This window comes from Arthroderma uncinatum, assembly GCF_011692745.1.
Source record: "Arthroderma uncinatum strain CBS 119779 chromosome Unknown scaffold2, whole genome shotgun sequence".
Lineage (NCBI taxonomy): Eukaryota > Fungi > Ascomycota > Eurotiomycetes > Onygenales > Arthrodermataceae > Arthroderma > Arthroderma uncinatum.
In genome coordinates, this window is record NW_022983864.1 from 4,029,272 (window position 1) to 4,056,426 (window position 27,155).

Here is a 27,155-nt window from a genome sequence, read left to right on the forward strand (position 1 = left end):
TCCGTGCCGGTTCGTTACTTTTTTCGCCTTCGCTGGAGACGGGCTGGCGGATGTATTCATCTTCAGAGTGAGCTGTGTCGCGTGTCTGACCATATGAGACTCCGTACGGGATGGATGTTCCACGATAAGTTCAAGGTATGGCCAAAAATAGGTCTCCCTTCCTGCACCGCGGATATTCACCACGTCTTTCTGACATTTTGTCAAGCCTTGCAGCTTTCTTTTTTCACAGAAACAGGGATCAGCGAAGGTAAAAAAGAATCCCATGCAATCAGAATACGAACTAAGTCACTCGCCTAGTGTTTGCTAGCTCGTTATCAAGTTCTGGGCGGAGGAGGCCTATACGACGATTATATATACCCGGCGGTCACCCCCAGAAAATCTGGCTCGACATCCCGGCGTTAGATCTCAACTGCAGACATAGAAGAATCTAGCCATTTGACATCAGTCCGGTGCACTTCATTCTCTGCATCGTTGTCAAATCCAGCTTTGTTTGCGCAAGACGGTCCTGAATCCCCTGCGAAATCGCTGCTGCATAGCCCGGGATTTTCACCAATGGCGGACCGGTCGAAGATAGACGGGCAGCCAGCCCCTGCAACCCAGGAACCCCTAGGTACTCCAGGAGCGCTGGAGCCGGATGAGAATCCTTACGATAATTCAGATGCCGATTCTGCGTTCGGCAGTGATGGGTACGGGGTACTTCCTCACTTATAGCTTCTATTTGGAATAAGGCTAAAGATCGCTCTTCTCTTCGGATAGGGAGAGCTCTACACAGTCGCTGGCATCTAGTATATTAAATTATGAGTGAGTTATTGTACTTCCCAACATGATCAAACACCGTTTGTACTAATCAGATGGATTGTCTAGATACGAGAATGGAAGACGGTACCATGCTTATTGCGCTGGCGCATACCCGCTTCCCAACGACGAAAAGGAACAAGAGCGCATGGACATGCAACATCATATCTACCTACTCCTCCTCCGCGGAGAGATCCATCGTGCACCTATACCACGACCTGTCGGAAACGTCCTCGATATAGGTACTGGAACAGGGATAGTAAGTGGCCAACTCTCCGCATTCTAAAGGGACTTCTGAAGGATGAGTAGGAACTAACTGCAAGGTACAGTGGGCTATGGATTTTGCAGATCTATATCCTGAATGCAATGTGATTGCGACCGACCTTTCGGCGATACAGCCCTCGTGGATCCCACCTAACGTTCAGTTTCGGATTGATGACGCGGAGCAAGAATGGGACTTCAGCCATAAATTCGACTATATACATGCCAGGAGCATGGGAGGCAGTATAGGGAACTGGGATCGATTCCTTAAGCAAGCCTACGACAATCTGAACCCGGGCGGCTGGATCGAAATAACCGATTTTGAGACATGGGCCACGACCGATGATCAAAGTCTCCCGGAAACATCGGCGTATCATGAATATCAAGTGCAACTCAACTTGGCAGCTGAGAAGTTCGGCAAGGTGATGAATATATCACCGCGATTCGAGGAATTCGTGAAGAAGGCGGGCTTCACCTTAGTTACAGAGGAGAAACGAAAGACGCCTCTGTCACCGTGGGCAAAGGATAAGCGGATGAAAGCTCTCGGGCAATACATGAACATACAGATGATGGAATCCATCGAACCATATTCTCTGGCACTTTTTACAAGGGTTTTACAGTGGGATAATGCTAAGATACAAACACTCCTAGCGGGTGTCAGAGAGGACCTACGGAACTTGAACTACCATATGTACTCAGTGGTGTAAGTTATTCCTTCTTCCCCCCTCGTTTAAACTACCCTCTTGCTCCTTGGACATCTCGCCTAACATGGACATATTTTTAGGCATACTGTGTACGGACAGAAACCTCTCGCCCCCGAGGAATCCGATAAGGCTGGGAAATCTATACCTCGTCAGCTAGGCTGATACTAGGCTGATAAACTAATTGTTACTCCCTTGATTCCTTCCTTCCCGTGAGCGTGCTTTCTTTTTCTTTCGTGTGTACTCCGTACGCTTTTCTTTTCCCTTCCTCTCCCGGCCTGTCTTTATTATTTATTTGTAATAGATATACATGTCCGCCATGACTCGCAAGCAAGGGGGGAGTTTTCTTTTTCTTCTTTTTAGCCTGCATCATTCGACATGCCCCCTTGATGAATATAGATGGATTCATGTTCTTGCCATGTCACTCGGGTTCAAAAAGCAGTATGTGCAACGAATCGCGAACGTGAAACTATGTCTCGCGATCGCCATGTCCGGTATCCAAGCACGACCAGAGCCTTTCGACACACCCGTCGCGCCTTGTATATAACAATGTCGCCCTGAAGCGCAAAAAGGAATTCCGTTTTAGGTAGACAGGGTTACTGAGCGCCTATAGTTGCCCCCTTTGAAATAAATCGTACTCCCTGTCGATCAAGTCGACCTGCTCCATGACGATTGTGTTTCTCCACCAAAGCGCCGTTATGCAGTCAACACGCGGTGCAAGGTTCGTGTGGGCGGTTTCAAGTGTCTTCCAGCTGCAGTTGTTCGTGGCTTTTGCATGGCCTTCATCTTGCAACACGCCTATTTGTCGATGGCCGCTACTTTATGCATGAAAAAATCTTAATTAGATGAAGTAAACGAGTACGAGGTGTTCGGACGACAAAAATGCCCGATCGTTGGAAATAGATATCGATATTCCACTAGTTACGGAGGGAGGATGTTGAATTTCTGGCTGCGGTTTCTTAGGAGAAGTCACGTGAAATGCCACTTTTGCTTGTTCCATCGCAAGTTTCTCGTTCGTAAGACATTATTGCATCCATGGATGTAGGCTGAACGACGGGCTGTTGTCACTGCCGTACTCTTGGAGCATGGGCGCAGTCGTCGGCCTGGGGCGTCTGGGATGCGATCGCAGCAACTCCGAGAATGAAACGCCACCTCTTTAACTACACCTTTTTCGCTGTTCTCCGTGCCAGTGAAGCCTGTTTGCGGTATCAAGAACGGCTTTCCAGCGGCAGCGGCCGTGGTTCTGGTTGTATCTTACCATGTGTTCTATTGCCTAGGATAATCATTGCAATGCTGCTATTTATTTATGACATCCGACGCATATACGGCATCCATTACATGGCTACTTACGGGCAGTGCAACCCCCTGCGTTCAACCTTCATGTTTAAACTGTTAATTAGAATAACATTTACATCTACATACAGGGTTGACTACTATACGATCCAAAAAAAGCCGATGGCTGCCGACCCCGCATTTTTATGGCTGTGTGTTCTCAAGTTCGTATGTTAACTCTGGCCTTCCCGCAGTCAGGCTGCATTTTGATCGGTGAAGATACAGAGTAGTGCCTAAGGATTGCCATTTCAAAAATGACCCGCAACCAAATTTGCTGAAACAAGCAATAGAGGTTCTAATACATCGTCTACTGATTATCAACAAATAGGGCAATCTATTATGCCCCCTTCTTTATTTTTAAATGACTTGACACATTATGGGCCCTTTAGGCAGAAACACCTAACACTGATACAACGTGAAGTGTAATAGGATTGACAGGCACTTTTGATGCCAAAAACTGCTTAAACGCACAAAGATGCTCGCTAAATCAAACTAGAAAGCCAAATGATGAGATGGAGGCTCGTCGCTTATCAGGGAAGGCTCTTCGAAGCCGTATAATGGTCTCTCCATCACACGATATGCTGTTTCGTCCATGGAACAGGACCGAGGGGAAGCCGGACTGGAGTCATATCCGGCGACATTAGGCCAGAAGCAGCACAGTAGAAGGCAAGCATCGAGCAGATAACCCCGCTTGCGCCGCCTGCCTTGTTCATTTGGACACTTTGCTTGGGGTGCGAAGTTGCAAGAAAATTGGCAATGGCCAGAAACAGATATGTGAATGCAAGGAAGACAAAAACAAGCAAAGGAACAATGTTGGAATGTATCGACGCCATCATGAAGACAATGGTCAAGAGTGCCCATATGATGAGGAATATGCCCAGAGCGAAAGTGTACGACCGCTCATCTCCGTACGCTTCGCGTATTTTCAGCCCTGGGATTTTGAGCATTGCATATGCCAACCAGTATGCGCCATATGAGGAATGGATGGTGGTGCCCAATGTGTTTCCGACTCGGAATTCCATGATCCCAACAATAACTTGGACCATGCCTCCCATGAACAGAGCAAGGCCAAATGCAGCTTGATCCGGCCCATGGCCGCCCCGTGGATTGGAATCAGGGAGCCTATGGAAATGATTCTTCATGTTAGCCGAAGCTCGCCAATGGTGAAGACGGGCTTCAGCATGCAGGATGAAGACCCCCAGAGGGAGTAGGGGCCGTGGTGTACACTTACCCTGCGCCGCAATTATACATTCCTGCCACGAAGGCTGTGACAGCGAACCCGAAGAGGCCTAGGGGGCTCGGATTGGCAAGCTTGTTGAAGGGCGGCGAGGATGCATGGGAGACGATGGGCACTTTATGTTCCTGGAGTTCATAGAGTGATGAACACTCCGTCTGAGACACCTTTGCGCTCGACTGCACGAGAGGTTGGGACATGTTGATTGGTCGTCTAGTTCGATTATTTGGCTTCGTCGAACTAGAGCTATGATCTTGCCTTACTTCCGGCGGGGAGGTTTAATTCAAAGATTTCGCAGGCAATGGAGGATCGTGAGTCAAAAACAGGGAGATTCTTGAGGAATGCACAGGAATATATCTATCTCAGGAGTTTTGAGGGGCTTTTGGTGGGATGTCCAGGGTCAAATTTTTTTCTTCTTGTCCTTCCAACTCGGCTTGCTTGGCTGGTTGGCGAGGCCTTAACAGCTCCTGCAGCTCTTACTATATTAAGCTTTTGCTATAACTGAAGCACAGAGAGCATTATCTAGCGCGGTTTGGTGACTTATGGACATGAACCACGGACAGGCGCCAATCTGTGTGTATCGCCTCCATCAAATTCCCCTTTTTCTGATAAGGACAAGCATCGTGGTTTGCTTAGGGGGTGGAGACTTGTCAAATGCTTGATCAGCTAAGCTTTGAACTGTTCCTGTTGGCCTCGGGAGCTGGATCCACGAACCAAACGTCGGCTTGGGGAAACGGCATTATCAAGATGCGGATTTCCAGCACTAACTTGTACCTGGAAAGGCTAAAATATGTAGGAACAGATCTTTTGTGGAGATAGATGTACGTAATTATTCGTTATGAACTTCATTTAGAGGGTGTTTTAGCCCCCTGTAGTTACTGACTCGCGCGACAAGGGGAGTGCCATCTCAACTGATAGCTGTCTCAGCTATCGTCTTTCGTGCTCAGTGGAGAAACTGGTTCCTTCTGTGACTCTGACCCTGGAACTCCCCCAGGTTGAGATACAAATCCTCCAGGATCTATAATCAAGGAGACACCGAGCCTCGGTCGAGTGTATTTGCGGTCCACCGCGGGGGCCATCGACCAGCTGTTGTGGAGCTGTTAATATGTCGTCCCGGTAGCCGTCTTAGCTTGATTCCATGACTCGCAAGTTCTAACTAGTTGGCTCTGGTAACCGGTCCGGTACACGTCCGGTGGCGGATGTATATGGCTTGGATCTTTTTGCGAATCAAGATATATCACAAATCAAGGAAACGCGAAGATCGCGAACTGTAAGCTCAAAAACGCCAATGATTAAAAGGAGAAGGCAGTAATGCCATGTGTATGCGCTTCAGTTGCTGGGATCCGTGGCTATCGGAGCACCGCCGTCCTCGTTGTCCAAGTCCCCGAACCCTTCAAAGTCGCTTTCACTATTTTCACTGCCGTCCGAACCGTCCTCTGGCTCTTCTGATTCAGCAACAATATCGGCGGCATCAGCATCGTCTTCAGCATTATCTTCAACAGCAACCTTGGCATCAGCTTTGGCATCATTTGCTTTCCTCTTCAGTCCCATTTCCCCTAAGCGGCCATCACGGCCATTGATTTTCTCATCCCCAGTCTCTTCCGCTTTAGGCGGTGGAGTAAACCAAGGCAATTTCCCGCGGAGGAAATCGTTGATGACCATCTTTGCAACACCATTACAATCAGGCTCACCACCCTTCAGTAACCGACCGCCCTTCCGAGCTAATATGCTCAGGAATTCCGTGGCATCTGTGAACCCCTTGATCTCATATGTTCGCTCAATGTGGCGTTGCTGTGTCTTTTTGAGAATAGCGGGAATGTACTGTTCTGGGTTCTCAACATTCTCAACTCTGACAACGCCACGTAGAAGGATATCCTCCTCGGTGGCAGTATTGCTTGGAGGTACAACTCCAGGGCAATCAATAAGGTAGATTCGCTTCATCAAGGTGATGTATTGCCATACTTTTGTCTCACCAGGGATTGGAGCAACAGTGCACACCTTCTTTTTCCTAAGGGTGTTAATGATAGATGACTTTCCTGTGTTTGGGTAGCCAATAAATCCCACTGATATTTGCTTGCGATCGGAATGGAGAATCGAAAATTGACGCAAAAGTTGGATTAAGGAACCCTTCCCAAATGAGTTGTTGATGTTTGCATGGAATGCGAGTGTTGGGTACTCCTTTGATAAAGTACGAACCCAAGCAGCCTATGACCAGATATTAGTCAAATGTGCCAAGATATAATAACAGACATTATATAGAGGAGGATATATGAGATGTTACTAAGAGAACAGCTATCGTGCCACAATAAAGTGGGAGCGGGACTCAACTCAAAACAAAACACACCATGCCCTTTGCGACAATGCCCTCAAAACGAGAGCAGGTCAACCTCGACTTCAGAAAGAAGCCAAGGTTACGGGGGGGATTGATCTGCCATAGCGGTAACAGGCCGGCTTCCATGGAAAAAACGGCAAAAAGAAATGCGCAGGAAGCAGCCTTGACAAACGCGATGGCACCTTTTATATGATGGGAGAAGAAGAAATTGGGGGGGGGGATGGTATAGACTTACAGCAACACTAGTTGGGACCAAGTCACACTTATTGAGAACGAAGATCAGATGTTTGTGTGGTGCCTCATCTTGTATGTATTTCTCAACACTTCTGCATCGGGTTCCCTCAGGATCTCTGGCGTCAAGAGCATGGATAACGACGTCAGACGAATCAATAACTTTGTAAAGTTCGTTCCAGATTCGTTTACTCTGACCCTTTGTGAAAATTGGTTCTCTGGCAGCGGTAAGCTCTCCACTAACGCCATCGGCTCCATCATCCTGAGCATCTCCTGAAGTGCCGCTGAGGAGTTTTGCCTGTTCAAGACGATCCACGTAGCTGTCATGCATCTTAACTGTCTCTCCGGCAAGACCCTCGAGAGTATCAACACTCAGCTTAACCCGCTTTCTCTGGGCCTTGGGTCCAAACGTGTCGCTAAATGGAGCATTTTCAACAGCAATCTTAGCCTTGTGTTGTTTTAGTCCATTGGGAGCATGGCCGTCCTGGATGAGACTCATTGGGAGCTTGTTCGTTTTCAACAAGACTTGATACGGATCAGCCGCCTTTTCAGCCACAGCCTCCCGGAACGAGCTCAGGGCCTCTTGGGAGATGACTCGAGTGTTCCCGAACCACTTTCTGTTCGGTTCTATCCGAGCACTTGGTTTTTCTCGAGACTGATACGACGCAGCCTTTGTGATTTCTCCACTGGCATTTCGTTGAGCTTTGCCATCCTTAAACATGTTAAGGGTCTTCACCTTCTTCGCATCTCTATCAAGGGCACCTGACAGTTAGTATCCAAGTCCATACTATTTTGTCATAATATATGGATATAATTCATACCTGTAAAAATTTTCTCCCTTGGTTCGCACATTGCCCATCCCATCGTTACTCTTCCCCTGGCGCTCTCGTCGAGAGGCCTCCTTCTTAGCTGTTCCCATCTTCGCAGAGGTTCAATGATACACTCTGCTACTAGTGAGCAAGGTCGTGTGTCTTGTGTGAAGTTTTGTGAAAACCCCGAGTTGTTGGTCTGCGAACGAAGAAAAAAAGATTTTCGATTTTGTGCAGTTTTGCCAAGATTTTCCATGCACGGACCACGCTGTAAAATCAAACTTCTCTCAATTCTTTCTCTCTCGTGTCGACGAAGACCTTTTTCTCTCCAGCATCACAGTTATACCAGGCGAGCGACCGCCGCAATTGATTCACCATGGCGTCCTTACTGCGAGAATGCAGTGCGAAGTCGTCCATAGCACTATGTCGGACCTGCACAAACCCCGGGGTTCAGTCCCGTTTGTTCTCCTCGACTGCTCGCATGATGGTTGGCCCCGAAGCCCCCAGCTATATCGAAGTACCACAATCGATCCAACCCGATCTCCCTCGTCGTCCGCAGCTCAAGGGTACTCTTCCTGTCCCCAGAGAGCTATTCCCGGCCAATCGACCCGACAAACCTACCGAATCATACATTTCAGACGCTGCACCGTTGCCGTCAAACACAACCCTAAAGGTCTCACCAGACCACCCTCAATATGAACGTCTCCAATGGAAACAGAAAATGGCAGAGAACAGGAGGAAGAACCTGCGTGAAGGTCTCTTGGAGCTACATGAACGCAAGAAAAATTCTCACCGAAGAATGGTCGCCAGGAGCAATACCAGAGAGAATCTTCGAACTCAAATCATGAATCAGCCACCGCGAAAAGATGAACTTCTCACAGCACCTACAACGGTTTCGGCTATGAAACCCACCAAATGCAAGGTACTACCGAACCCGGGTGCAGAAGAACGATTGGCGCAGTCAATTGTAAAAGTCCAGGAGGCTCAGGCCGCCAAACGTGAGGATATGATGAATTCACTCCACGAACTTTACGTGAATGCGCAGAAGTTTATCGTCAACGAAGAGCAACTCAAAGCCGAGCTCGAACGTGTCTTCCCTGATAAGAATAACCCTGACTGGGCTAATGGACGTCGTGCTGGAGACAGCATTTGGAACTTGGGTCCCCCACCTACTATGAGTTCGCTGGCCTACCAAACGAAGGATGAGCTGACCAAATGGGAAACCGTGCAGCGACGAACCAAGAGACTTGCCGAGGAGCTTACCGGAGGCAAAATATAATAATGGAGGCACCTAAAGCCATTATCATTTTTGATGTAATCATAGCATTGATTGTATAGTAGATTTCTTTTCTTCTGGAGTGAAATTTAAGGGTTTTTTTTCGATATTATTATCATAACGCAGCTACCATTAAATCCCTTTTTCAACATTGGGTGCTCAGAAGGGGATAGAACTAGGCACTGGAAACTACGTCGCCTGGTCTACACGGTTTCCATGTGAATAGGATGATCCGTATACCCCATTGCCTTGATATAAATCTGAGCACTTTCGAGGACTCGCTTCCTACTATTTCCGATGGTATCTCGCCCCTCGAAGCCGCCATATACATCTTCAAAGTCAAGCGGTGCAACGGTCTTCCAAATGCGGCTGACGGCATCTGGCGGAAGTGGTATCTAGTTTGTGTGATATCGCGCATAACCGATGCATCCGCAGGTATGGAAAGCGGTCGGACGCAGAAAGACAAGTGCAAACGCACAAAAAAAAGAGATTTCTGCGGCTAAATAGCTCATAGACTGCTTCTCTACTTTCCTTCCGTGGCCTTGTTGGTAAAAAAGAAAACGGGAACCGATGAAACAGAATATTCGATTATCGACCGTGGTTTCGCAGGGTTTATTCCAAATGAATATGCCTCACGTATAGCACCTCTTGACGCGGCCTGTTCGAATAACTTATCCAAACACAGCAACTGCTGCTTGCATATAGAACCTGAACCACATCGCGCTAACTGGCATCCCAACCAGCGAGGTCGTCGTCACTGGAACACACCCCGGCACCCATGCCATGGAGGACGAACGTCTTGCCAAAAGTAGGTTCAACGACATACAGGAGTCAATAACCGTTCGTATTCCCAGTAGCCGACGAGCCAACCAGGGCAATTGATGTGCTGCACAAGGAGATGACACTCCGGCTAGCTCTCTCTCCCCTTGCCGACATGCAACGTGGTTAGTGCCCAGCGATGGGATGCATGGGAACTTAAACGACCCAATATCGACCCGGGGATTGCCGGAAGAGCGTTCGCTGCGATGCAAGTGTACATATGTCAGGATATAGATGCAGCTGGCCGAGGCGACGCAGTAAGCCATCCGCGTGTCGACAGCTGCATCCGCAGGAGTACTTCCGTACTATATATATCTAGATAGCGGTAGCTCCCTGGACATATACCGCTGCCAGCGTCAAATCATCCCTGTCCCTTTGAGATATGCAACTTCAACGGTCTGTCCCATCCATGCTCAGTGGGAGATTGGAACGGCAAGTGCATTGCCAGAACTCCATTAGGTCCATCTCCCGGTCAACTGGCGAGTGTTTGTGCTTTGCGTATATGCGGATGTGTCGCCTGGCCGTCAAGGATGAGATGCAGGCTGTTTATGCACGTAGTTAGCAAGAGTTAGTGCTTTCGTTTCAGCGAGAACATCCGCATCAGCGGAGGTTGTAAGGCAGCGATACATCGACCTCCCATTGCTTTCGTTCATGCAAGACGAGCTACCCAACCAGGCCGGCCATCGCATCACATCAACATAGCATCAACATCGCATCTACATCAAAGTGTCTTCAAAGTATCGAGATATCCGTCCTATCACGTGATAGGGGAAATATAAATCCGGCCTCGAGAAGAGAAAGCTGAACCGCCAGCCTTGGATCCCTCCCTCACCCCGGCCCTCATCTAAGGCTGACTTCGACTCTACGCGGGCTCGCAGGGCAGGGCAGGGCGGGCGTCGGCGTCGGGGTGAAGGTAAAGGACGGCAAGCTTACCGCTACTTCGCTACGCGAGCCTCGCAGGCGTGGACGGAGGACTGGAGAATCTATCCTGGTGGAGGCAGAGTGACGTCTTCTCTCTCTCTCTCTCTCTCGTCTCATCTCTGAGCAAAGTACTCCATACTCCATACTCCATACACCGTTGCTAGCGGACGCTGTATCGGTACACGGCTTCCTCCAACTTCCCTCAACACCTACACTACGGAGTACCTACAAACGATCGTCAGATGGGCTCCAATTTTTTTATGACGTATATCACCGTATGACGGTACTCGAACCACGATGATCGGGATGTGGCCGGAAAGGATATACAGGATGGCTTTCTTGCGGCTCTCTCGTCGACCTTCCTCACCCCCATAGCCAGCGCAGCTCGGGTTCAACTACTCGGCATCGTCTACTTGACTTTTCTTCCTACCTAACCTTCGACCTGACGGTAGGTCGGCCGCTTGGCAGGGCCAGCGTGAATATATGGGCAAACTCTCTCTCGCTCCATCGTGCCTGCACGAGAGCGGAGAAGATATGGATGGTATAATAGCACGTCGTATATGGGTAGGCAAAACAATCCAGTGACCAGGTTGGATTGGCGCTTATCCTCTGCCCAGCGAAACACAACTGCGTCAGATACTGTTGATCGCTGAAAGTCGTTATTTAATGCATTTACCCTTCTTGCTGTGAAATTACTTTACTGTGCAGTAATAGTAAATACATAGTATAAGGGGGGTGGATGTATCCCGTAATATTCGCCGCCCTTGACGTCTGTTCGCCAGCACCGTCGACCGTCAATCAGCGATTCGACGAGCGACGCCGAAGGGTGGGCATCATCAGCTGCCACTAGCCAGTTTGCCGCTGGCAGATGGAGTACTCCGTACAAGGGGACCGACGTGACACACCGATGGGAGAGAGCGAAAGGGGGGTGAAAAAAAACACAGTTATCTAGGCGGGAAAAATCCAACTGCCGTTAAGATTCCGTGTGTGGGAGCAAGTATATATGTACTCCACGAATTCCTGCGAGCATTGATCAGCATACGTCGTCGATCGGCGAGCTTATAACAGTTGCCAGGCCACTTCGATATACCTGGAGTTGAACCCCACGCCAACGAACGCCTCAAATCTCTATACTTGTCTCTCGATCTAAAGTCTGCGGTAGCAGCAACCTTCTCGCACAGGTTATCAATGATATCTCGCCCTCATGGCAATTTAGGATAATGGGGGCGAATCTACGCTAAGAAGGGCAAAAACCCGCTCTAAAATAGGCTCCATCTCCTATCCACCATTCAGACACTAAAAAGGGGTCCATCCATCCCTCTCCAACCCAAAATCTGTCCTTTTTCACCGGAGAACGCACTATTTTATCGCTCAGATACGCCTACGAGGGACGGGAATACGCTTTACCGACAAAAGATGGCGTGCTGTCAGGCGACAGGGAAAGCTAATTGCTCGAATAAGGTTGGCTCTCACCTCCAGTTCTGGTCGTTTTCCCTTCTCTGTCCAAGGAGAAGAGAGGCCGAAAAGGCCGGTTCACTGACGCCGGGACAGGACAGCTCAGAGAGAGCACGAGTAGGCGAAAAGCTAACCGTGGAGAAACAAGAAAGGGGGTGGGACACAGCACACCTGTTTCTTGATATTGCTGGAGATCGCATCCCCGATCGTCTTCCAGAACCATGCTGGAAGGAATAAAATAGGCAAACTTGAAACGTAAAGAGAGAAAGAAGCAAAGAAATGAATATGTGCGGCAATTTCATCCATCTGGGATGAAGGATAAGTCTGATTCCAGCTAACGCTTGCATGGGACACAGGGTAAAAAAATAAAATAACTCTCTTTTCTATAGCCGGTTATTTGTCAGGGATCCCCCACCCTCTGCCAAATCCCTCCGCTCGTTTTATACTTTGCATGTATAGTTATCGGGGGGGTGGTGTGCTGTGCGAGTGGGATGTGGCTGCCTGCCTATTAATTTGGCCACAGACCCAACGCCAAACGCCAGCAAGAGGGCGTAGAAAGTTTCCAGAAGAAGAGATAACCGTGCATGTTCTGCAGCAGGGCAGCAACGAAGGTTAAGAAGGCCGATACCTACTTTCAGTTAACCCTAATATCCTATGCCGTGGTACGTCAGAGCCGTGGGCAGAGTCGACGATGCTATATATAACTGGCTAGGAGAGACTTGGCGGAAAGATCAGCCAGCCGAAGAGCAATGACGAAAGACGAAAGGATGAAACGATGAAAAGAAGAGTGTGTGTGATGACTCCTGTTAATCATCACTTTGCATAGTTGGAGTTGCTGTGGACTCTGCTGTCTCCGAGTGGTGGAGAGTTTGTAGATCAACAGGGGGTCAAGAAGGTGTCGGTCGTGGGATGGAACGATGACGATTGCCCGTATTTCACTGTACATAGTATCGAGGGCGATACATGCCATCGTCAACCATCGCGGCTCCGGCTTGACGCTCTTCTGATTCCAGCCGGGAACGCAGGAATCATCGAGGGAATAAGGACAGAGTTCGACATCCTTTTTTGATCGAACCGTTGAGTAGCGTCGGTATACATAACATGCCAAAGCCCCGTGCATCCCGAAAGTATATGGCTAAGAGCAGGGAAGGTCGATATTACCACGGAGATACGTAAAATAAGGATAGTATAAATTAGATATTGGCTTAACGGTGAAGCTATACCTGGTCCTCCTGTCGGCCAACGGGCGGCTGCAAGGCGGAGGACTAGAGAGAGACGAGAGACGACAACGGACGAAACGGACATGAAGCGCTGCTTCCCCCCATGCATGATCCATGATCCATCCAGCTGGGACCAGCCTGCATCACGATGGCTGTGACGTGTAGGCAGAGCGCAGTTGAAGTCGAGTGCAAGTGAGTAGAGTAGACGCTGAGTGGATGGAAGTACGAGGAACCCGCTGCCCACCGGATGCGGCGCCGGACGGTTAACTGCTCGACAGCTTCATTGGCCGTCTTCCTGTCCTCTGTCTTTGTCTGTCTCTGTGCTTCCTCTTCTGCCCCTATCCTTCCACTGCTTCCTATGCGCTGAAGCGAGGTCACATCCCCGTCTCCGCAGTTCCGCGTTCCGTCGCCTCTCCCATTTGTCCCATCTGTATGTCCGTCTGTCTGTACCCGTCTGTCCCGTCTCTGTCATCCTGCCATCCTCGTAGATGTTGTAGTGTAGATGTGTGTAGATGTCGTGAAAGAGCCTTACATCTTTAAATACGGCCTGTACCGCCGCTTACGAAGTCGTACACAGGGCCCCACTACTGCCATTCTCTGATTGGCCAGGAGCAACCTTTGGCCCTTTCAGCATCAGAGAGCGGCTTCTCCCTCGCTTTCTCTTCTTCTTCTCTTCTTCTTCTTCCACTTCCTCTTCACCTCTCCTTCTCTTCTACTTCTCTCCTCTCTCACCTTGTCCCTCTCCTCCGTGCCGGCCTCGATTTCAATTAATACCTAGCTGCTGCCCGCTCTCTGTCAAGCGGCTGGCTCGTTTCTCTCTCTTCATCTACTTATCTTGTCACCACGGCAGAGGTAGAGGAGTACTATCACTTCATCTTTGCCTTCCCTCGAGCTATTCACGGCATGCTCAGGTAGACGTCGTCAGGCACTGTCTCTTGATTTGTCAATCGTCCACCTCCTGCTCAGCATTCCGCGTTCCGCCTCCTGATAGCGCATACGGGTACTTTGTCCTGTCCTTCCAGCTCAACGAGATATCCAAGATATACCACCTCCTACCTACTTAAATCCAAGGCGGCCTCTAGCTGCGGCAACATGGCTGCTGGTGCCGGTTTGTACAACTCCTCAGACCCCGTCCGTACAATGCCCTCCCCCGCGTCGAACGAGAACTCGAGCTCCAACAACACCAGCAATGGACACCATTCCACCGCGAACCACGACAACGACAACTCGCAGGTCTCCCCGGCGTCCTCCTCCTCCTCTTCGTCTACCTCAGATACGGAGTCAGAGCGGAAATCCAGGGCAGACCGTCCCCGCATCGCCAGCCGGAAACCAAGTGCCTCCATACTCGTGCCCCGCGACCATCCCGAGATCGAGATCCAAAAGGAAGAGTTCCCGCCAGACGATGCTCGTGCTATGAGCCCGCGAAGGAACTCGGCCGATGTCGAGAAGCTGGGTACCCAGGCGAGACATACGCTTCAGGAGTGAGTACTTCTATCCCTGCTATCGAGAGGGCTTTTGCTGACCGCGCGCAAACAGACAAGCAAAGACGCTGCAGTCGTCGTTACAGGCGTTGGCCGAGCGGATTGACGAGGTCAAGTCCGATCACGACAAACTGGAGAACGAAAACCGTTTCCTGCAGGACTACATTGGCGGCCTGACCAGGACCATGTCCACCAAGACCGAACTTACCTCTACCAGCGGCGCGGGTAAGGGGAAGAAGTCTCAGAAGTAGACTCGTGGACGTCATCATGCACGCACCGCACACGGAAGCCGATGTGAAAGGGTCGCCTCAAACACTCGAACCGATAGCTTTTTTACCCAGCCACCTACACCGCTCTAACCTCCACACACTTTCCTTCCCCAACCCCGAACCCGACCACACATGGCACGCCGAACAAGGGACGATGTCACCGGGGAGAGCATGGCTCACCCCTGCACCACTCCTCATCCCTGTCCTATTACTTAATTGATGACCCGGTTACGCTTTTATGACTTTCGAACAACAGCACCCTTAGCATAAGCCGACACCTCTCTCTCCCTATCCACCTCTGCCTATTCATTTGAACCAAATATTTAATATGGAATCATCATCATGGGCTATTTCTCCCTCTCACCGCCTCTGCTTGTCCTGCGATGCTATGCTATGTGATGCGATACGTTGATGCTACATTTCGACAAACAGAACAGGGCGCTAGAAGCTACTTTCCCGCGTTTTCCATTTCCCGTCTCTGGTTTTTTTTACCTCGACGCTTGTACTTCTGGCTGTGGTCTGACTATCGATGGGGTTTGATTTTTATTAACAATGATCGGCCGCGATATAAGATACCCCGTTCGTCTTGTCCCTTCTTCGTGTCCTTTTTAACCTCCTTTTTTCTTGGACTACATCTTGGCCTTTTAGACATTACTCTTATGACCTTAATTTTACTCTTAATTCTCTTCCTGTCCTGTCTCTTGTCTCTGCTTTCTCTCTGGTGAAAACTGTCCAGGGGTCGAAAAAGACGGTTTGGGAGCACGCGCCCCCGTGACCGACCATGTGACCGTCGACCCGCCGCCACCTTTTTCCCTTTCTGCGCCTTCTTGAACCCCTTGCCCTTGCGTCTCCATCTTTCCCCCTTACCTCTTGACACCAAACGGAGGGCGAGGAGAGAAGACAAAGAGGCGACCCCGGATTCCGACAGGCTGGGGAGCGGACGCGCAGCTGACGCACATCGCTTGGCTGCCTCGTTAGCCGGTCGGTGGATTGGATGCCCAACGAAACACGAAAACGGGCCATAGCAGCAGCCAAACCATCGCTGGTAGCCGGCGTATCACGGATCATGGATCACGATGTCACGAATATAGGCCCTGCCGCGGATCAACGACGGCCACACACACGGCGCTGTCAGACCAGGACGCCACAAAGGCACGAACTCCTCCGATGGCTTGAAAGGTCCGACTGACTTGGATCCAACGGCTTTCCTCCCCCCTTCCGTCTTTCCCCTTCTCGTTTTCCCCTTTCTTTTCTTTTTCCGCTTTATTCCTGGTATGCCTTTCCTGGCTTGGTGGCATGCATGCATCCATGCATGCGCCTGCGTCTGCGTCTGCGCCTGCGCGTGTACTTGTGTACGTGTGATGTCATCGGGTAGTTACCTGCGGCAGGGCACCGTTTGCAAGCACGACGACGCGTTTGGCCGTTTCTGATGCCGCTGCCCTTTTTTCTTCTTTCTCTCGACTTCCCTCAACTAACCTCTACACTATCTTTTTTGGGCTAATGGTAGGTTACGGGTTGGCAGGGGGATGCATGCTCGGTTCCCCCCACTGTAGCCGCCTTGCGTTTGCTTTCTTCGTTTCCCTTTGACTTCCCAAATTGAGTCAGGCTGAGCCAAAATACTCGTCAGCCCAAACAAACAAAAAAAGTTATTTCTTTTCTTTCTCTTTCGTGGACACAAGATACAGACCCGAACACGCGTTTCTTCCTACATTACTCCAGCTCGACCCGACTCGACTACCTTGTTCTGTTCTGTATCTATAATGACTTTCATTTGTGATCTGGATCCGGGGCAAGTAACTGGTTTTCTTCCCTTCATTCGTGCTCCTATCAAAAAAAAAAGGAAAAACTAAAACAAAGAAACTGCAGGGAATTCTAATCACGTCGCTGGAATTTACTATTACCTCTGTTTGATCCCTCTATGGACTGTTGTCTTATGATATTTCTTGGTCTTAGAATAAATGAAAACGCAAAAGCTGGTTTAAATCATACGATTATTATATGTAGATTACACCGTGCATATACGGGGATGAAGGTATGGGCCTTGAATAACCTGATATCCGCATATAGATGAGTCTGGTACTCGTGCAGAATGCAGTGCAGGAAACGTAAAACATATACCCGGTGTAATAGCATCTCATCCCATCCCCCTTTATCTCATAACTTGTACTTTGTACTCTATACTTGGTGGTCCAAAACCTGCTTCAACCTCCCTCCTGCTCGTGAGACGTCATATATACCAACCCTCAACCTGCTGCAAGCCTCACTTTGCCCACCCTTTGTTTTCTCCTTTGTTTTCTCGAAACTCCAGACCGTGCCCCCTCTCACATATATCCTTCCCACGGCCGAAGCCTATCCCATCCCTCGTCCTCATCCCACATCCCATCACATCACATCCCATTCCCTTGCATCCATCCCACCGTCGTCACCTTTGCTTTTTTTACCGTTTCCTTTTTTCGCGCGATCTATAGGTTATGTATCATGCAAGCAGCAGAGGAATGCACCCTCATGTGCGATACCAAGGACACGCAGGCTTCAGACCCGTTGGGCCAGCACAGGCGGAGACTGGTGGAAGTACATCCCCGCAAGCAGCAATACATATGTGACCTGGGATCGGCCAGGGTGGTTACAATACTTTACGAACACCCTTTCAGTATATAACATGTACTCGAAATTTCACGAAGCGGGCCATCCACAGTCGAGATGTAGGGTATGGGCATGATAGAAAGACGAAGACGTGCGTTCAGCTTGTAGATGGTAGGTAGGAGTATTGGTATTGCGGTTGGGCTTTGGGCTTGATATTGAGACGTCACGGCTAAGCTAGTAGGTAGAGGCGTTAGATCAGCTTGATAGCGACTGGTCAGTGAATAGATAGCGGTGAAGATCCAAGGCCTGCCGTTTATACTATTTTGCTATTAAAAATAGTTTTGTCGATGGTTGGGTTGGATTAGTATTAGGGGTAGCTGGGTGGAGAGTACGTATGTAGTAGCGTTGGAGAGACTATGCTGAAGAACAGCTAGACTTGCTGTCTGAAACGGCTCCGTTGGTGTCTTGGTGTCTTGGAATAGGGGAGGGAAGCGCGTTAACCACTAGAAAGGAGATTGGATACGGTGCATCCTATGATTTACGGTCTGAGATCACGGTGATGTATGGGGCAAGGTCAATGGTTGCTTAGACGTCTACGTCTACAGACTAGAAACCACAACCTAGAGCTACCAGTATAAACTAGTCAACCAGTAGAAGTACTTGTATTTTTATCATAGCCGCAGCTGGCTGCCTTGAAGATATAGAAATGCCAGACGCAAGAAGTAGAATGTGAAACTGCCGCGTTGGTTCCGTTTGTGTGTACGTACGCGCAAAATCTAATACTATCAAACCTATTTTTGGTAGAGGAAAAACACTTGTTCGAAGGGGGGACTTGGAAGGGGGGGCGATAAAAGGTAGTAGTAGGTAAGAATGTAGAAGGTAAAGGTAAAAGGTAGTGGTACTTTTTTCTCCCTTTGGTGTTTTTTTTTTCATGTTTTTGTTAGGCCTTTTTCTTTTCTGTCTTTTTTTTGGGTGTCCCTTCTCCTCTTCCAGACGTTGGGCTGGTTATCTCTTCTGGTCCCTTGGGGGTGGGTGGTTTAAAGAAAATATTTTTCCCATGGGCATGCGGGGAGAGAGAGAGAGAAAGAGGGAGAGGGAGAAAAAATACATCACTAAAGTCCCCCCCAGGATCGAAAGCAGAAGAACTTGGAAGTAGAAGGGAGTTTTGGAAAGAAACCTAAGTGACATTATCAATTAAAAAAACGGGGGATGGGTGGGCGCGTGGTGGGTGAATTTGGTTTGGTTGAGAGAGGGAAGAAGATGAAAAAAGGGGGGAAATGGCAATAGCATCATGAACTCCTCCGATCTAGAACTAAATGCTCATCCTAACCCATTTACTCCTTGGCGGCTTCCTCGGTGGCAGCTGGGGCTTCTTCCTTGACCTCAGCTGGGGCCTGGGCGGCCTGGGGTTGAGCCTGAGGCTCGGTGGTGGGGTCGGCTTCGGAGGAAGTCCACAAAGTCTATAGTGTGTGTCGTTAGTATCGATGTGTCACACACGAGGCTTAATACATGTGCCTTACCAAGTTGTCCCTGAGAAGCTGCATGATGAGAGTGGAGTCCTTGTAGCTCTCCTCGCTCAAGGTGTCGAGTTCTATAGGTCACGAGGTTAGTATCACGTCGTATGACTAGGAGAGACTAGAAGGAAATTCGGATGTATCAAACGCACCAGCAATAGCGTCGTCAAAGGCCTGCTTGGCGAGGTGGCAAGCCTGGTCAGGAGAGTTGAGGATCTCATAATAGAAGACGGAGAAGTTGAGGGCAAGACCCAAGCGGATGGGGTGAGTTGGGGCAAGGTCAGTCTGGGCGACCTCGGTGGCGTTCTTGTAGGCAGTCAAAGAGTTGTCGGCGGAGGCCTTGCGCTTGTCACCGAGAGCGAACTCGGCGAGGTAACGGTGGTAGTCTCCCTTCCTAGAAGCGGGAATTTATTAAGATCTGTGATGTGACGGGAAGCAGCCTTTGCGACGGGGTATACATACATCTTGTGATAGAAGACCTTGGACTCTCCGGTCTCAGCAGAGGCAATGAGGTGCTCGTCGAGAACCTTGAGGATATCCTCACAGATATCGGCCAGCTCGGCCTCGATCTTCTGACGGTATTCCTTGATGAGGGTAACCTGAGCCTCGTTTCCTTTCGATTCTTCCTTTTGCTCGATGGAAGTAACGATTCTCCAGGAGGCACGTCTGGCACCGATGACGTTCTTGTAGGCAACAGAGAGCAGGTTGCGCTCCTCTACTGTTAGTTCCCGATTCGAGGAAGCGACAATCTTCATGTTCTGGACCATTTCTAGACCTAAGAGTCAACATGACGTTCCGCTGGGAGAGGGGCTATGTAGATGCGTTTACCTTCATAACGCTCGGCTTGCTCGGCCAATTTGGCAAGGTAGACGGCATCTTCGTGACCCATGGTGGCTGATTTAACTAGAATACTGTTGACGTTAGTATCATGATGCCATGTATCCGGTGTTGATGTCGTGGATATTGATATCAATATCTCGTATCCGATATCCGATGGCCAAAAATGGGAACATGACTTCATAGACAGGGGTAGGGACTGTGCTCGTCACAGAACAGCGGTGTACAGGAATGTTATAAGCCTCTCTATGAAGCACTGAGCCCACAGTAACAGATAGAAGAAAGTAATAGTCCTGTGTATGATGCTGGTGCTGTTGTCCGGCATGCCACCTCTACCAGGCCTCAACCAGCCGAGAGATCACAAAACCCCCCAACAGCACGGCCCCGGGCGCGTTACAGACTCGAGGCCGAACAGACCAAGACCCGTTTGAGAGCAGCAGAGGCATGCGACATGGATAGAGGCAGTTTGCACACCACACAGACAGGAGTGATGGCGCTGGCGTTGAGGATTGGCGCGCGGCAGGCCATTTAAGAGGGTAGCCCCCCAAAGTGAAACAAACGCAAGGACACTCGAAGATGGGGAGATCCAGGGAGAGGCGACTCACCTTTGAAAGAATAACAGAGTCGAGGGGGATATACGGCAGAGACTCGAGGCGGACGGGGAGGCAGCAGTTGGGAGACGAGGTGGTGGTAGCTGTTCAGAGGCAGGCGATGTGCTGGGGGAACAGAGGGGATGGAAGTGGATGGAAACAAGTGAGGTTTTGTTGGACGCTGAAGGCGCAAGGGGAGGTGGAGTGTTTGCCAAAAGGGGCTAGCTGCTTAGTCATACATACACATCAACACTACACATATACTCTGTACCATTAATTAATATATATAAGAATAGATATATATAGTAGTAGTATAGTAGTATAGTAGTATGAATAATATAAGTAATAAAAGTAAATATATACAATGACTTCTTACTCCATACTAGTATGCGGTGGTGGTGGTGTAGGCTGACTCGTGACTTGAATCAGGTGATAATAGTCAGGTGATGTCGGAGTAAAGATAAGCCGAGCCGAAAGATAACGAAGTCACGTGGAAAGGTATGATCACGTGCAAAATATATCACGTGTAGTGTTATAGTCACGTGACAAGCTAAACCCCTTTAGTCGAGCTCCACCTTCCCGCCAAACAAGAACGAAAGAAGAAACAAGAACGTTCGAGCTTCAACTTCATAGACAAACACACAGCAGTAAGCATCCCCCCTCCATCTATCTTGCTTCTATATCAGTATATATCGACTCCAGCTCAACCGCCATCATCTTCCAGCAGCCGTCTCGTCCAATTCGCCATGTTCCAACTCGCCAGACCAGCTCTCCGCGCCAGCAGGCTGCCAGTTACCCGCTCTTTCTCCGTTGCCGCCGTCAGAATGACAGAGGGCTCTACCGGTGCTCCTCGCGCCGGAGGTGTACAGTCCGGGTTAGTAGAAACCGCCTACTCCGGGTCTTCGGCCGGACATCTGCCCCGTCAGCCCGCATCCACGCCATCCGTTGGCTAACCATCTTTGATACAGTGACGCCTGGACCAAGAAGGAATCCGCCGAAGAGAACCTCTACGTGAAGAGGAAGGAGACCGAAAAGTACAAACACCTTTACTCTATCCCTGTAGCTCAATTGGGGCATGCCATTGAGTTGATCGCTAACCGGTTACACTAGGCTCCTCGCACTCAAGGAGAAGCTGAAGCAGCAGCGTGCCCACCTTGATGAGCTTGATGCCCACATGTAGGATCCCCCATGTACCACCAGGAAGGCTAGAGGTCTTTAACTAACGTTGGCAACTATAGTGACGAGCTCACCAAGAACCAGGGTGGTGAACAGAACTAAATACATAGTCAATATGAACGAGGGTTGATATACAATCAGCTTCCTGCTTTGAAATGAATCCTATCTGCCATTTACTCTAGTACATAGTCTGTGTTTTCTATTCTCCACTCTCAGCATTTGTATTTGCATCTTCACCACAACCTGGTACCCATATTGCTTGAGATAGTTTAGCCTCGAAAATGAAAACATGTTGTATCATAGCGAAAATTAATGCCCCGGTTGCAGCGAGGAGAGAGTAGATAATAGATGTATGCTGTACATACATTTCATTGCTTATGAATAGTCATGTTGCAGGCACTTACAAGTTGACGTGTTTATACGGCCAAAGGCGAGACATTAGCCTCATAAAAACAACCAATCATCATTCCTCTCCCCTCACTATTTTCTTCCGTAAAACGCCCAAGTTAAAGAAGTGTATTTATTTGTTCTCAAACGAATCCCCCATTACCAGTTGTACAAGTCATTGAATTTCAAGCTCCTGGGTTCAAAAAATAAAGTGGAAAAAGAAGCTGGCTTTAGCATATCTCTACCTTCGTCCCATGTAAGAGCGGTAAAAGTCTTCTGCAGCTCCTCCACTGCCACCACCAACACCGCGTGGAGCACCATTCTTGAACCCGCTAATAGAATTGCCGAGTTTTTGAGATGCGGTGATCTTTGCTCGCAGAGCTGCCGTTCCTTGGTCGATGAGTTGGAGCTGGGAGAGGTGCGAGTTTAGGATGCGAACAATTTGGGAGATCTGCGTTATATTATATTAGCTGGATGCGACGCTTGTTATGGTAAAATATAGGAGCACAAACCGGTTCATCAGCCTTGCTGGTCTTGCTAAGAGTTGCAGAAGCGGTGTTAACTTCCTCAATCATACTAGTTAAATCCTGGCCCATTTCATTCAGGCGCTCTGAAAGACGTTCGGCAAGTTTATAGCTATAAAGGTTCCATTGTTAGTTAACTGTACCACCACACGCCTGTGCATGCGGAATCAGAATCACTTACGTTCTTGCTCGTTCCTGATCGGGCCCAGGAAGGTTATCCCCCATTCCAACCTGTTTAGATAGCAAAGTCTCAACCTCCTGTTCATACCGATCAAGCCACGAGCTTAGCTCATCCTGCTGGCTCTCAACGGAGGCGAGTTGCCGCTCGACCTCCTGCGTGGCTCTTTCAGCGTCAACAGTATTTCCGTACAGCTTCTGCACCTTTGTGCCATTTTCAACCAGCATCCTGTCCCATTCAGCCACTTGTTCTGCTTGTTCTTGGAACTCCTTTTGGTATTTTGTAAGGTCTGTCGCCCAGCGAGTGATGATCTCATCCATAGTCTTGTTTTTTAGGCGTGATTGAGCTGGTGGAGCCGGTCCTACGGTCGATGCTCCTAGGTTAGTTCCAGTAGTTCCAGCTGCCGCAGTGGCTGGTGCAGTGGTTGTGGTGGTGGCTGCGGGCGCAGAGGACGCGGGAGTCGCAGCAGAGGCACCAAACTTTGGAGCACCAGTAGATGCCGCGGTTGTAGCCCCAGAAGTGGCTGTCGTTGTGGCAGCTGGGTTGCCCATGTTTGCAAACATGTTGCTGGCCGCTGGTGCAGCAGCAGCGGTAGTAGCTGGTGTTGTGGATCCAGTAGAAGCTGTGGGCTTTGGAGTGCCAAATAGTCCACCAGATGGCGTAGCTGTGGTCGTAGCCGGTGTAGTTGTGGATGCTGGAGTACCAAGGGAAAATAGAGGTTTCTGGGTGTTGCCGCCTGCTGTGGAGGTGGTAGTGAGAGATGTAGATGGTTGGGTTGAAGCTGCGGGTGTCAGAGAGAAAGCTGGCTGACTAGAGGCTCCGGACGAAGGTGCGAACAATGAACCTGACGATTGGGTGGTCGCAGGGGTACTTCCGGCTGCTCCAAATAAACCTGTGCTTGCGCCTGGTTTCGGAGTCTCCGCACCTGGCTTTGACTGGCCCAAGTTAGTGAATAGGCTTCCAGAGGTAGTATTAGAAGTATTGCCTGCTCCACTGGCGCCGCCAAACAAGCCGCTGGAAGGCTTCGTTTGTTGCTGTTGGCCTGCTCCGATGCCTGAACCGAAAGTTGGAGCTGAAACGGCCGGGGACGATGTAGATAACGGGCTCGAAGTGCGTGCATTCCCAAAGAGGGTTGATGGAGCACTGGATTGTTGTCCAAAAGATGGCATTTTTGGAGCATTTGATTGAGCTTGGGGAGGTGGGCCGGCGGGTGTTGTTGACGTAGTGCTGAACAGTCCTGACTTCGTGGTAGCTGGAGTTGTGCTTCCAAATAGACCGGAACTCCCTGTTGTAGTATTTCCACCCCCAAATAGGCCCGATGGCTTCTGCTGTCCTTGGGTTGCGGAATCTGGTGCTTTATTTGGGGTCGCCGCGCCTGAACCAAAGATGGGTGAATTGGTTTGCTGGCTCGATGGTTGATTTGGGTTATTAAAGCTGAAAGTACCGCCAGTAGAAGGCTTCTGCGCGCCAAAGAGATTGCTTGAGGTTGCGGCTGGGGTTGCTCCGAATAGTGAGGGCGATGAGGTCGAAGTCTGACCGCTTGCACCAACGTTGCCAAAGAGGCCGCCGGATGAGCCTGAGGTTGGCTGACCAAAAGGGGACGAGCCTCCGCTCGTGGATGCGCTTCCAAAATTCATATTGAAGGAGGGAAATATCTGCCGGTTTGTTGATTTCTCGCGATGCAATAGAGGACTGAAATAGAGTGCAGGCTCGCACGACGACACGGCCAATACCGCTGGTGCGAGGAGTAGAACGAGGTCGCTAGAGCGCGCTGTACAATGACTCGAAGTCCAATCTGCGTGATAGAAAGGCAGGCGCCGAGATGCAGGCTGGAGACGCGGGCTTCTTTCTGCTCTCTCTCCTGGATGTTTTCTTGAAGCTGTAGAAAGATACAAAAGTTGAAGCTCGAAGTCTAGCTTATATAAGCCGTATGGGTATGTGACATGATACGTCCTTCTTAGTGTGTATTCTATAGATCGGTAAGATACCAAAACACGCCGCCTTTGGGCAGAATTTGGGCCAGAAACCCCCAAAGTTGCATAAAACGACATCTACATCCACAGGTTTGAATCATAGAGAACTGGGTCATGGTCGCAGTAGTTGCTCGTATACTGCGTCTTTGAACCTGTATATACCGATGGCTGAACAGCGCTCTCGCCCTTCCAGCGTACTACTGGAACCTCCGCCAAAGGGAGTCGAGCTAGAGGACCCTGGAGCGTCAGATCATAGTATGCCTGCACCCCCCCTTTTGATGGAAGTAATTCAAGGATGTATCTGTTTAGCTAACCCGTTTTAGATCCAGAGAGTGACGATGAGCATTTTTCTGATGCCACAGAGGGCCAAGCTTCTACCTCTCGCCGGCCATCCCGGTCCCAATCGCCAGTGCCACGAACCCGAGTAGAGAAGATCGATTCCTCCCCTAGACACGGGGAGATGCCTGGGTCACCAGCATACCAGCAGCGGCTAGCAGATGCTGTGCCAGATGAGATTGATATCATTGGGGAGAAAGACAATACTCAGCTCTCTCCACCCAACCCAGAACGTCCTCTGACCCCCGGAGGGACGCCTATACCCATTACCATCGTAGAGAAAGTCGACCCCAGTTCGCCAGCATATGGCGAAGAGCCAGGGACACCGGCCTACGAATCACGGAAGGCGGACTTCCCTCCTGACCGGATTTTCAAGCTAGGAGACCCGAGAGCAAGCCCCCAGCTCGTCATGCCTGAAAATGGACCCGAAGATGCTATCAGTGATAGCGATCTTCCAGAAACGCTGCTCTCTCGGGTCGAATCTTTACCCAAAGAAGGTGTGAAACGACGATTTACTGCGCACCGTAGGAAACCAAGTGATGCAGCCCCAGATGCCGAGGAAATAGTACTTGAAGTTCCAGGTAATTACCGTCTCTTTTTAATTCCCTATACTATATTCTAGAGGAACGATTGACCAAACCAGGACAACCAATTCCTGCTACAAATAGCCCTGAAACCCAATCCCACAGCAGCGACGAATCAACGCAACTAAAAGACGGCGATACTACTCCAGATCAGGGGACTGGAGGTGGGGCTGATAACGATAACGATGATGCTGAATTTGGCGACGATTTTGATGACTTTAAGGGCGGGGATGGGGATGATGACCACGACGAGTTTGGAGACTTTGATGATGGCTTTCAAGAGCCGGAAGAGACATCAGACGCCGCAATACCAGAACAAACTATCCCTTTACCCCAGCCCTCCAGTCAACCTATATTAGTGAGCTACCATATAGTCTCATTACACTCGTCTCAAAATTTTATGCATATAGAAACATCGCTAACCCCATGTCAGCCGCCTCTTCTAGATTTCTCGTCCCTTAAATCACTTCCAGATCTTCTTTCTAGCACTTCTGATCACCTTGATACCCTATTCCCCAATTCTGCAAATATATCTTCATTACCGCCCGTTGAATCTTTTCCTGACTCCTCTGCAATATTTACTACCGAACGCTCCTTATCCCTTTGGTCCCAATTAGTCGCCCCTCCTCCACTACAACCTCCCAACTGGACCAAATCCCGTATTCGTCGCCTGTTTCTCATTTCCCTTGGTGTCCCTGTTGACTTGGATGAAATTCTCCCCGCCTCAAAACAGAAGAAGCTTGTCCTACCTTCTATGAACCGTGACACTGCCCGTGTTTCAGGAGAAGAGCCATCAGGTCACGGCGGTACATTACTTCGTTCCCGAAGCAAACGGAAGCATTTGGACGGACAGCCACGCTCATCGACATCCCTTGACTCTAACCGCTCACCATCGCGACCTGTCCCCTCAACCCCTCGACGGAAGGGTAACACCCCGCCCCCAGAACTGGATCTCTTTGCCACTCGCCGTCTCTGCGGCACTACAGATGCAGCACTCGACGGCTTCACCGACAAAGAGGTGAAAGAACATATCCAGAAACTAGAGAAGATGACTGTTCGAGCCAGTGAAGTGTTGGAATACTGGTTGAAGAAGCGAGATGGTCAGCTTGGAGAAAAGGAGGCTTTTGAGGGAGTTATAGAGAACCTTGTTAAGCATGCAAGGCAGGTGAGGAAATGAACATTATTAAATGAGCGATTATCATCCACATCCCTTGTATAGTGTCAAGGGATGCATAAGTAGCAATGGAAAGAAAGTGTAATGATTGAAAAAAGTTATGCTTCATCTTGGAATTTCATGAGTTAGCATGGATGGATGCTTGGAGCAAGCGAGTTCAAGT

General features: G+C 49.6%; 9 protein-coding genes across 9 annotated transcripts; 5 read left to right on the top strand and 4 right to left on the bottom strand.

The window, feature by feature from the left end:
- Positions 1–552: 552 nt before the first annotated feature.
- On the top strand, positions 553–1,922 carry GIQ15_03199 (uncharacterized protein; the record flags this gene model as incomplete). The annotated part of the gene is made up of 5 exons (XM_033550616.1): positions 553–686; positions 757–801; positions 865–1,054; positions 1,125–1,759; positions 1,841–1,922. The coding sequence occupies 5 exons, from the start codon at positions 553–555 to the stop codon at positions 1,920–1,922; spliced, it is 1,086 nt and encodes a 361-aa protein (XP_033407777.1).
- Positions 1,923–3,658: 1,736 nt separating this feature from the next.
- On the bottom strand, positions 3,659–4,523 carry GIQ15_03200 (Gpr1 family protein; the record flags this gene model as incomplete). Its single annotated transcript, XM_033550617.1, has 2 exons — positions 3,659–4,211; positions 4,321–4,523. The coding sequence occupies 2 exons, from the start codon at positions 4,521–4,523 to the stop codon at positions 3,659–3,661; spliced, it is 756 nt and encodes a 251-aa protein (XP_033407778.1).
- Positions 4,524–5,652: 1,129 nt separating this feature from the next.
- Positions 5,653–7,805, bottom strand: GIQ15_03201 (nucleolar GTP-binding protein 2; the record flags this gene model as incomplete). Its single annotated transcript, XM_033550618.1, has 4 exons — positions 5,653–6,528; positions 6,668–6,751; positions 6,891–7,635; positions 7,708–7,805. 4 exons carry the CDS (start codon positions 7,803–7,805, stop codon positions 5,653–5,655), a joined length of 1,803 nt encoding a protein of 600 aa, XP_033407779.1.
- Positions 7,806–8,176: 371 nt separating this feature from the next.
- GIQ15_03202 (uncharacterized protein) lies at positions 8,177–8,974 on the top strand (the record flags this gene model as incomplete). The annotated part of the gene is made up of 1 exon (XM_033550619.1): positions 8,177–8,974. One exon carries the CDS (start codon positions 8,177–8,179, stop codon positions 8,972–8,974), a length of 798 nt encoding a protein of 265 aa, XP_033407780.1.
- Positions 8,975–14,478: 5,504 nt separating this feature from the next.
- On the top strand, positions 14,479–15,118 carry GIQ15_03203 (uncharacterized protein; the record flags this gene model as incomplete). The annotated part of the gene is made up of 2 exons (XM_033550620.1): positions 14,479–14,867; positions 14,923–15,118. 2 exons carry the CDS (start codon positions 14,479–14,481, stop codon positions 15,116–15,118), a joined length of 585 nt encoding a protein of 194 aa, XP_033407781.1.
- A 3,935-nt stretch (positions 15,119–19,053) lies between these two features.
- On the bottom strand, positions 19,054–20,122 carry GIQ15_03204 (14-3-3 family protein; the record flags this gene model as incomplete). The annotated part of the gene is made up of 5 exons (XM_033550621.1): positions 19,054–19,179; positions 19,240–19,310; positions 19,386–19,627; positions 19,696–20,002; positions 20,062–20,122. The coding sequence occupies 5 exons, from the start codon at positions 20,120–20,122 to the stop codon at positions 19,054–19,056; spliced, it is 807 nt and encodes a 268-aa protein (XP_033407782.1).
- Positions 20,123–21,484: 1,362 nt separating this feature from the next.
- Positions 21,485–21,938, top strand: GIQ15_03205 (uncharacterized protein; the record flags this gene model as incomplete). The annotated part of the gene is made up of 4 exons (XM_033550622.1): positions 21,485–21,534; positions 21,629–21,694; positions 21,771–21,836; positions 21,899–21,938. The coding sequence occupies 4 exons, from the start codon at positions 21,485–21,487 to the stop codon at positions 21,936–21,938; spliced, it is 222 nt and encodes a 73-aa protein (XP_033407783.1).
- Positions 21,939–22,464: 526 nt separating this feature from the next.
- GIQ15_03206 (uncharacterized protein) lies at positions 22,465–24,562 on the bottom strand (the record flags this gene model as incomplete). Its single annotated transcript, XM_033550623.1, has 3 exons — positions 22,465–22,674; positions 22,736–22,859; positions 22,929–24,562. 3 exons carry the CDS (start codon positions 24,560–24,562, stop codon positions 22,465–22,467), a joined length of 1,968 nt encoding a protein of 655 aa, XP_033407784.1.
- A 500-nt stretch (positions 24,563–25,062) lies between these two features.
- On the top strand, positions 25,063–26,995 carry GIQ15_03207 (uncharacterized protein; the record flags this gene model as incomplete). Its single annotated transcript, XM_033550624.1, has 4 exons — positions 25,063–25,153; positions 25,222–25,815; positions 25,857–26,176; positions 26,252–26,995. The coding sequence occupies 4 exons, from the start codon at positions 25,063–25,065 to the stop codon at positions 26,993–26,995; spliced, it is 1,749 nt and encodes a 582-aa protein (XP_033407785.1).
- Positions 26,996–27,155: the final 160 nt, after the last annotated feature.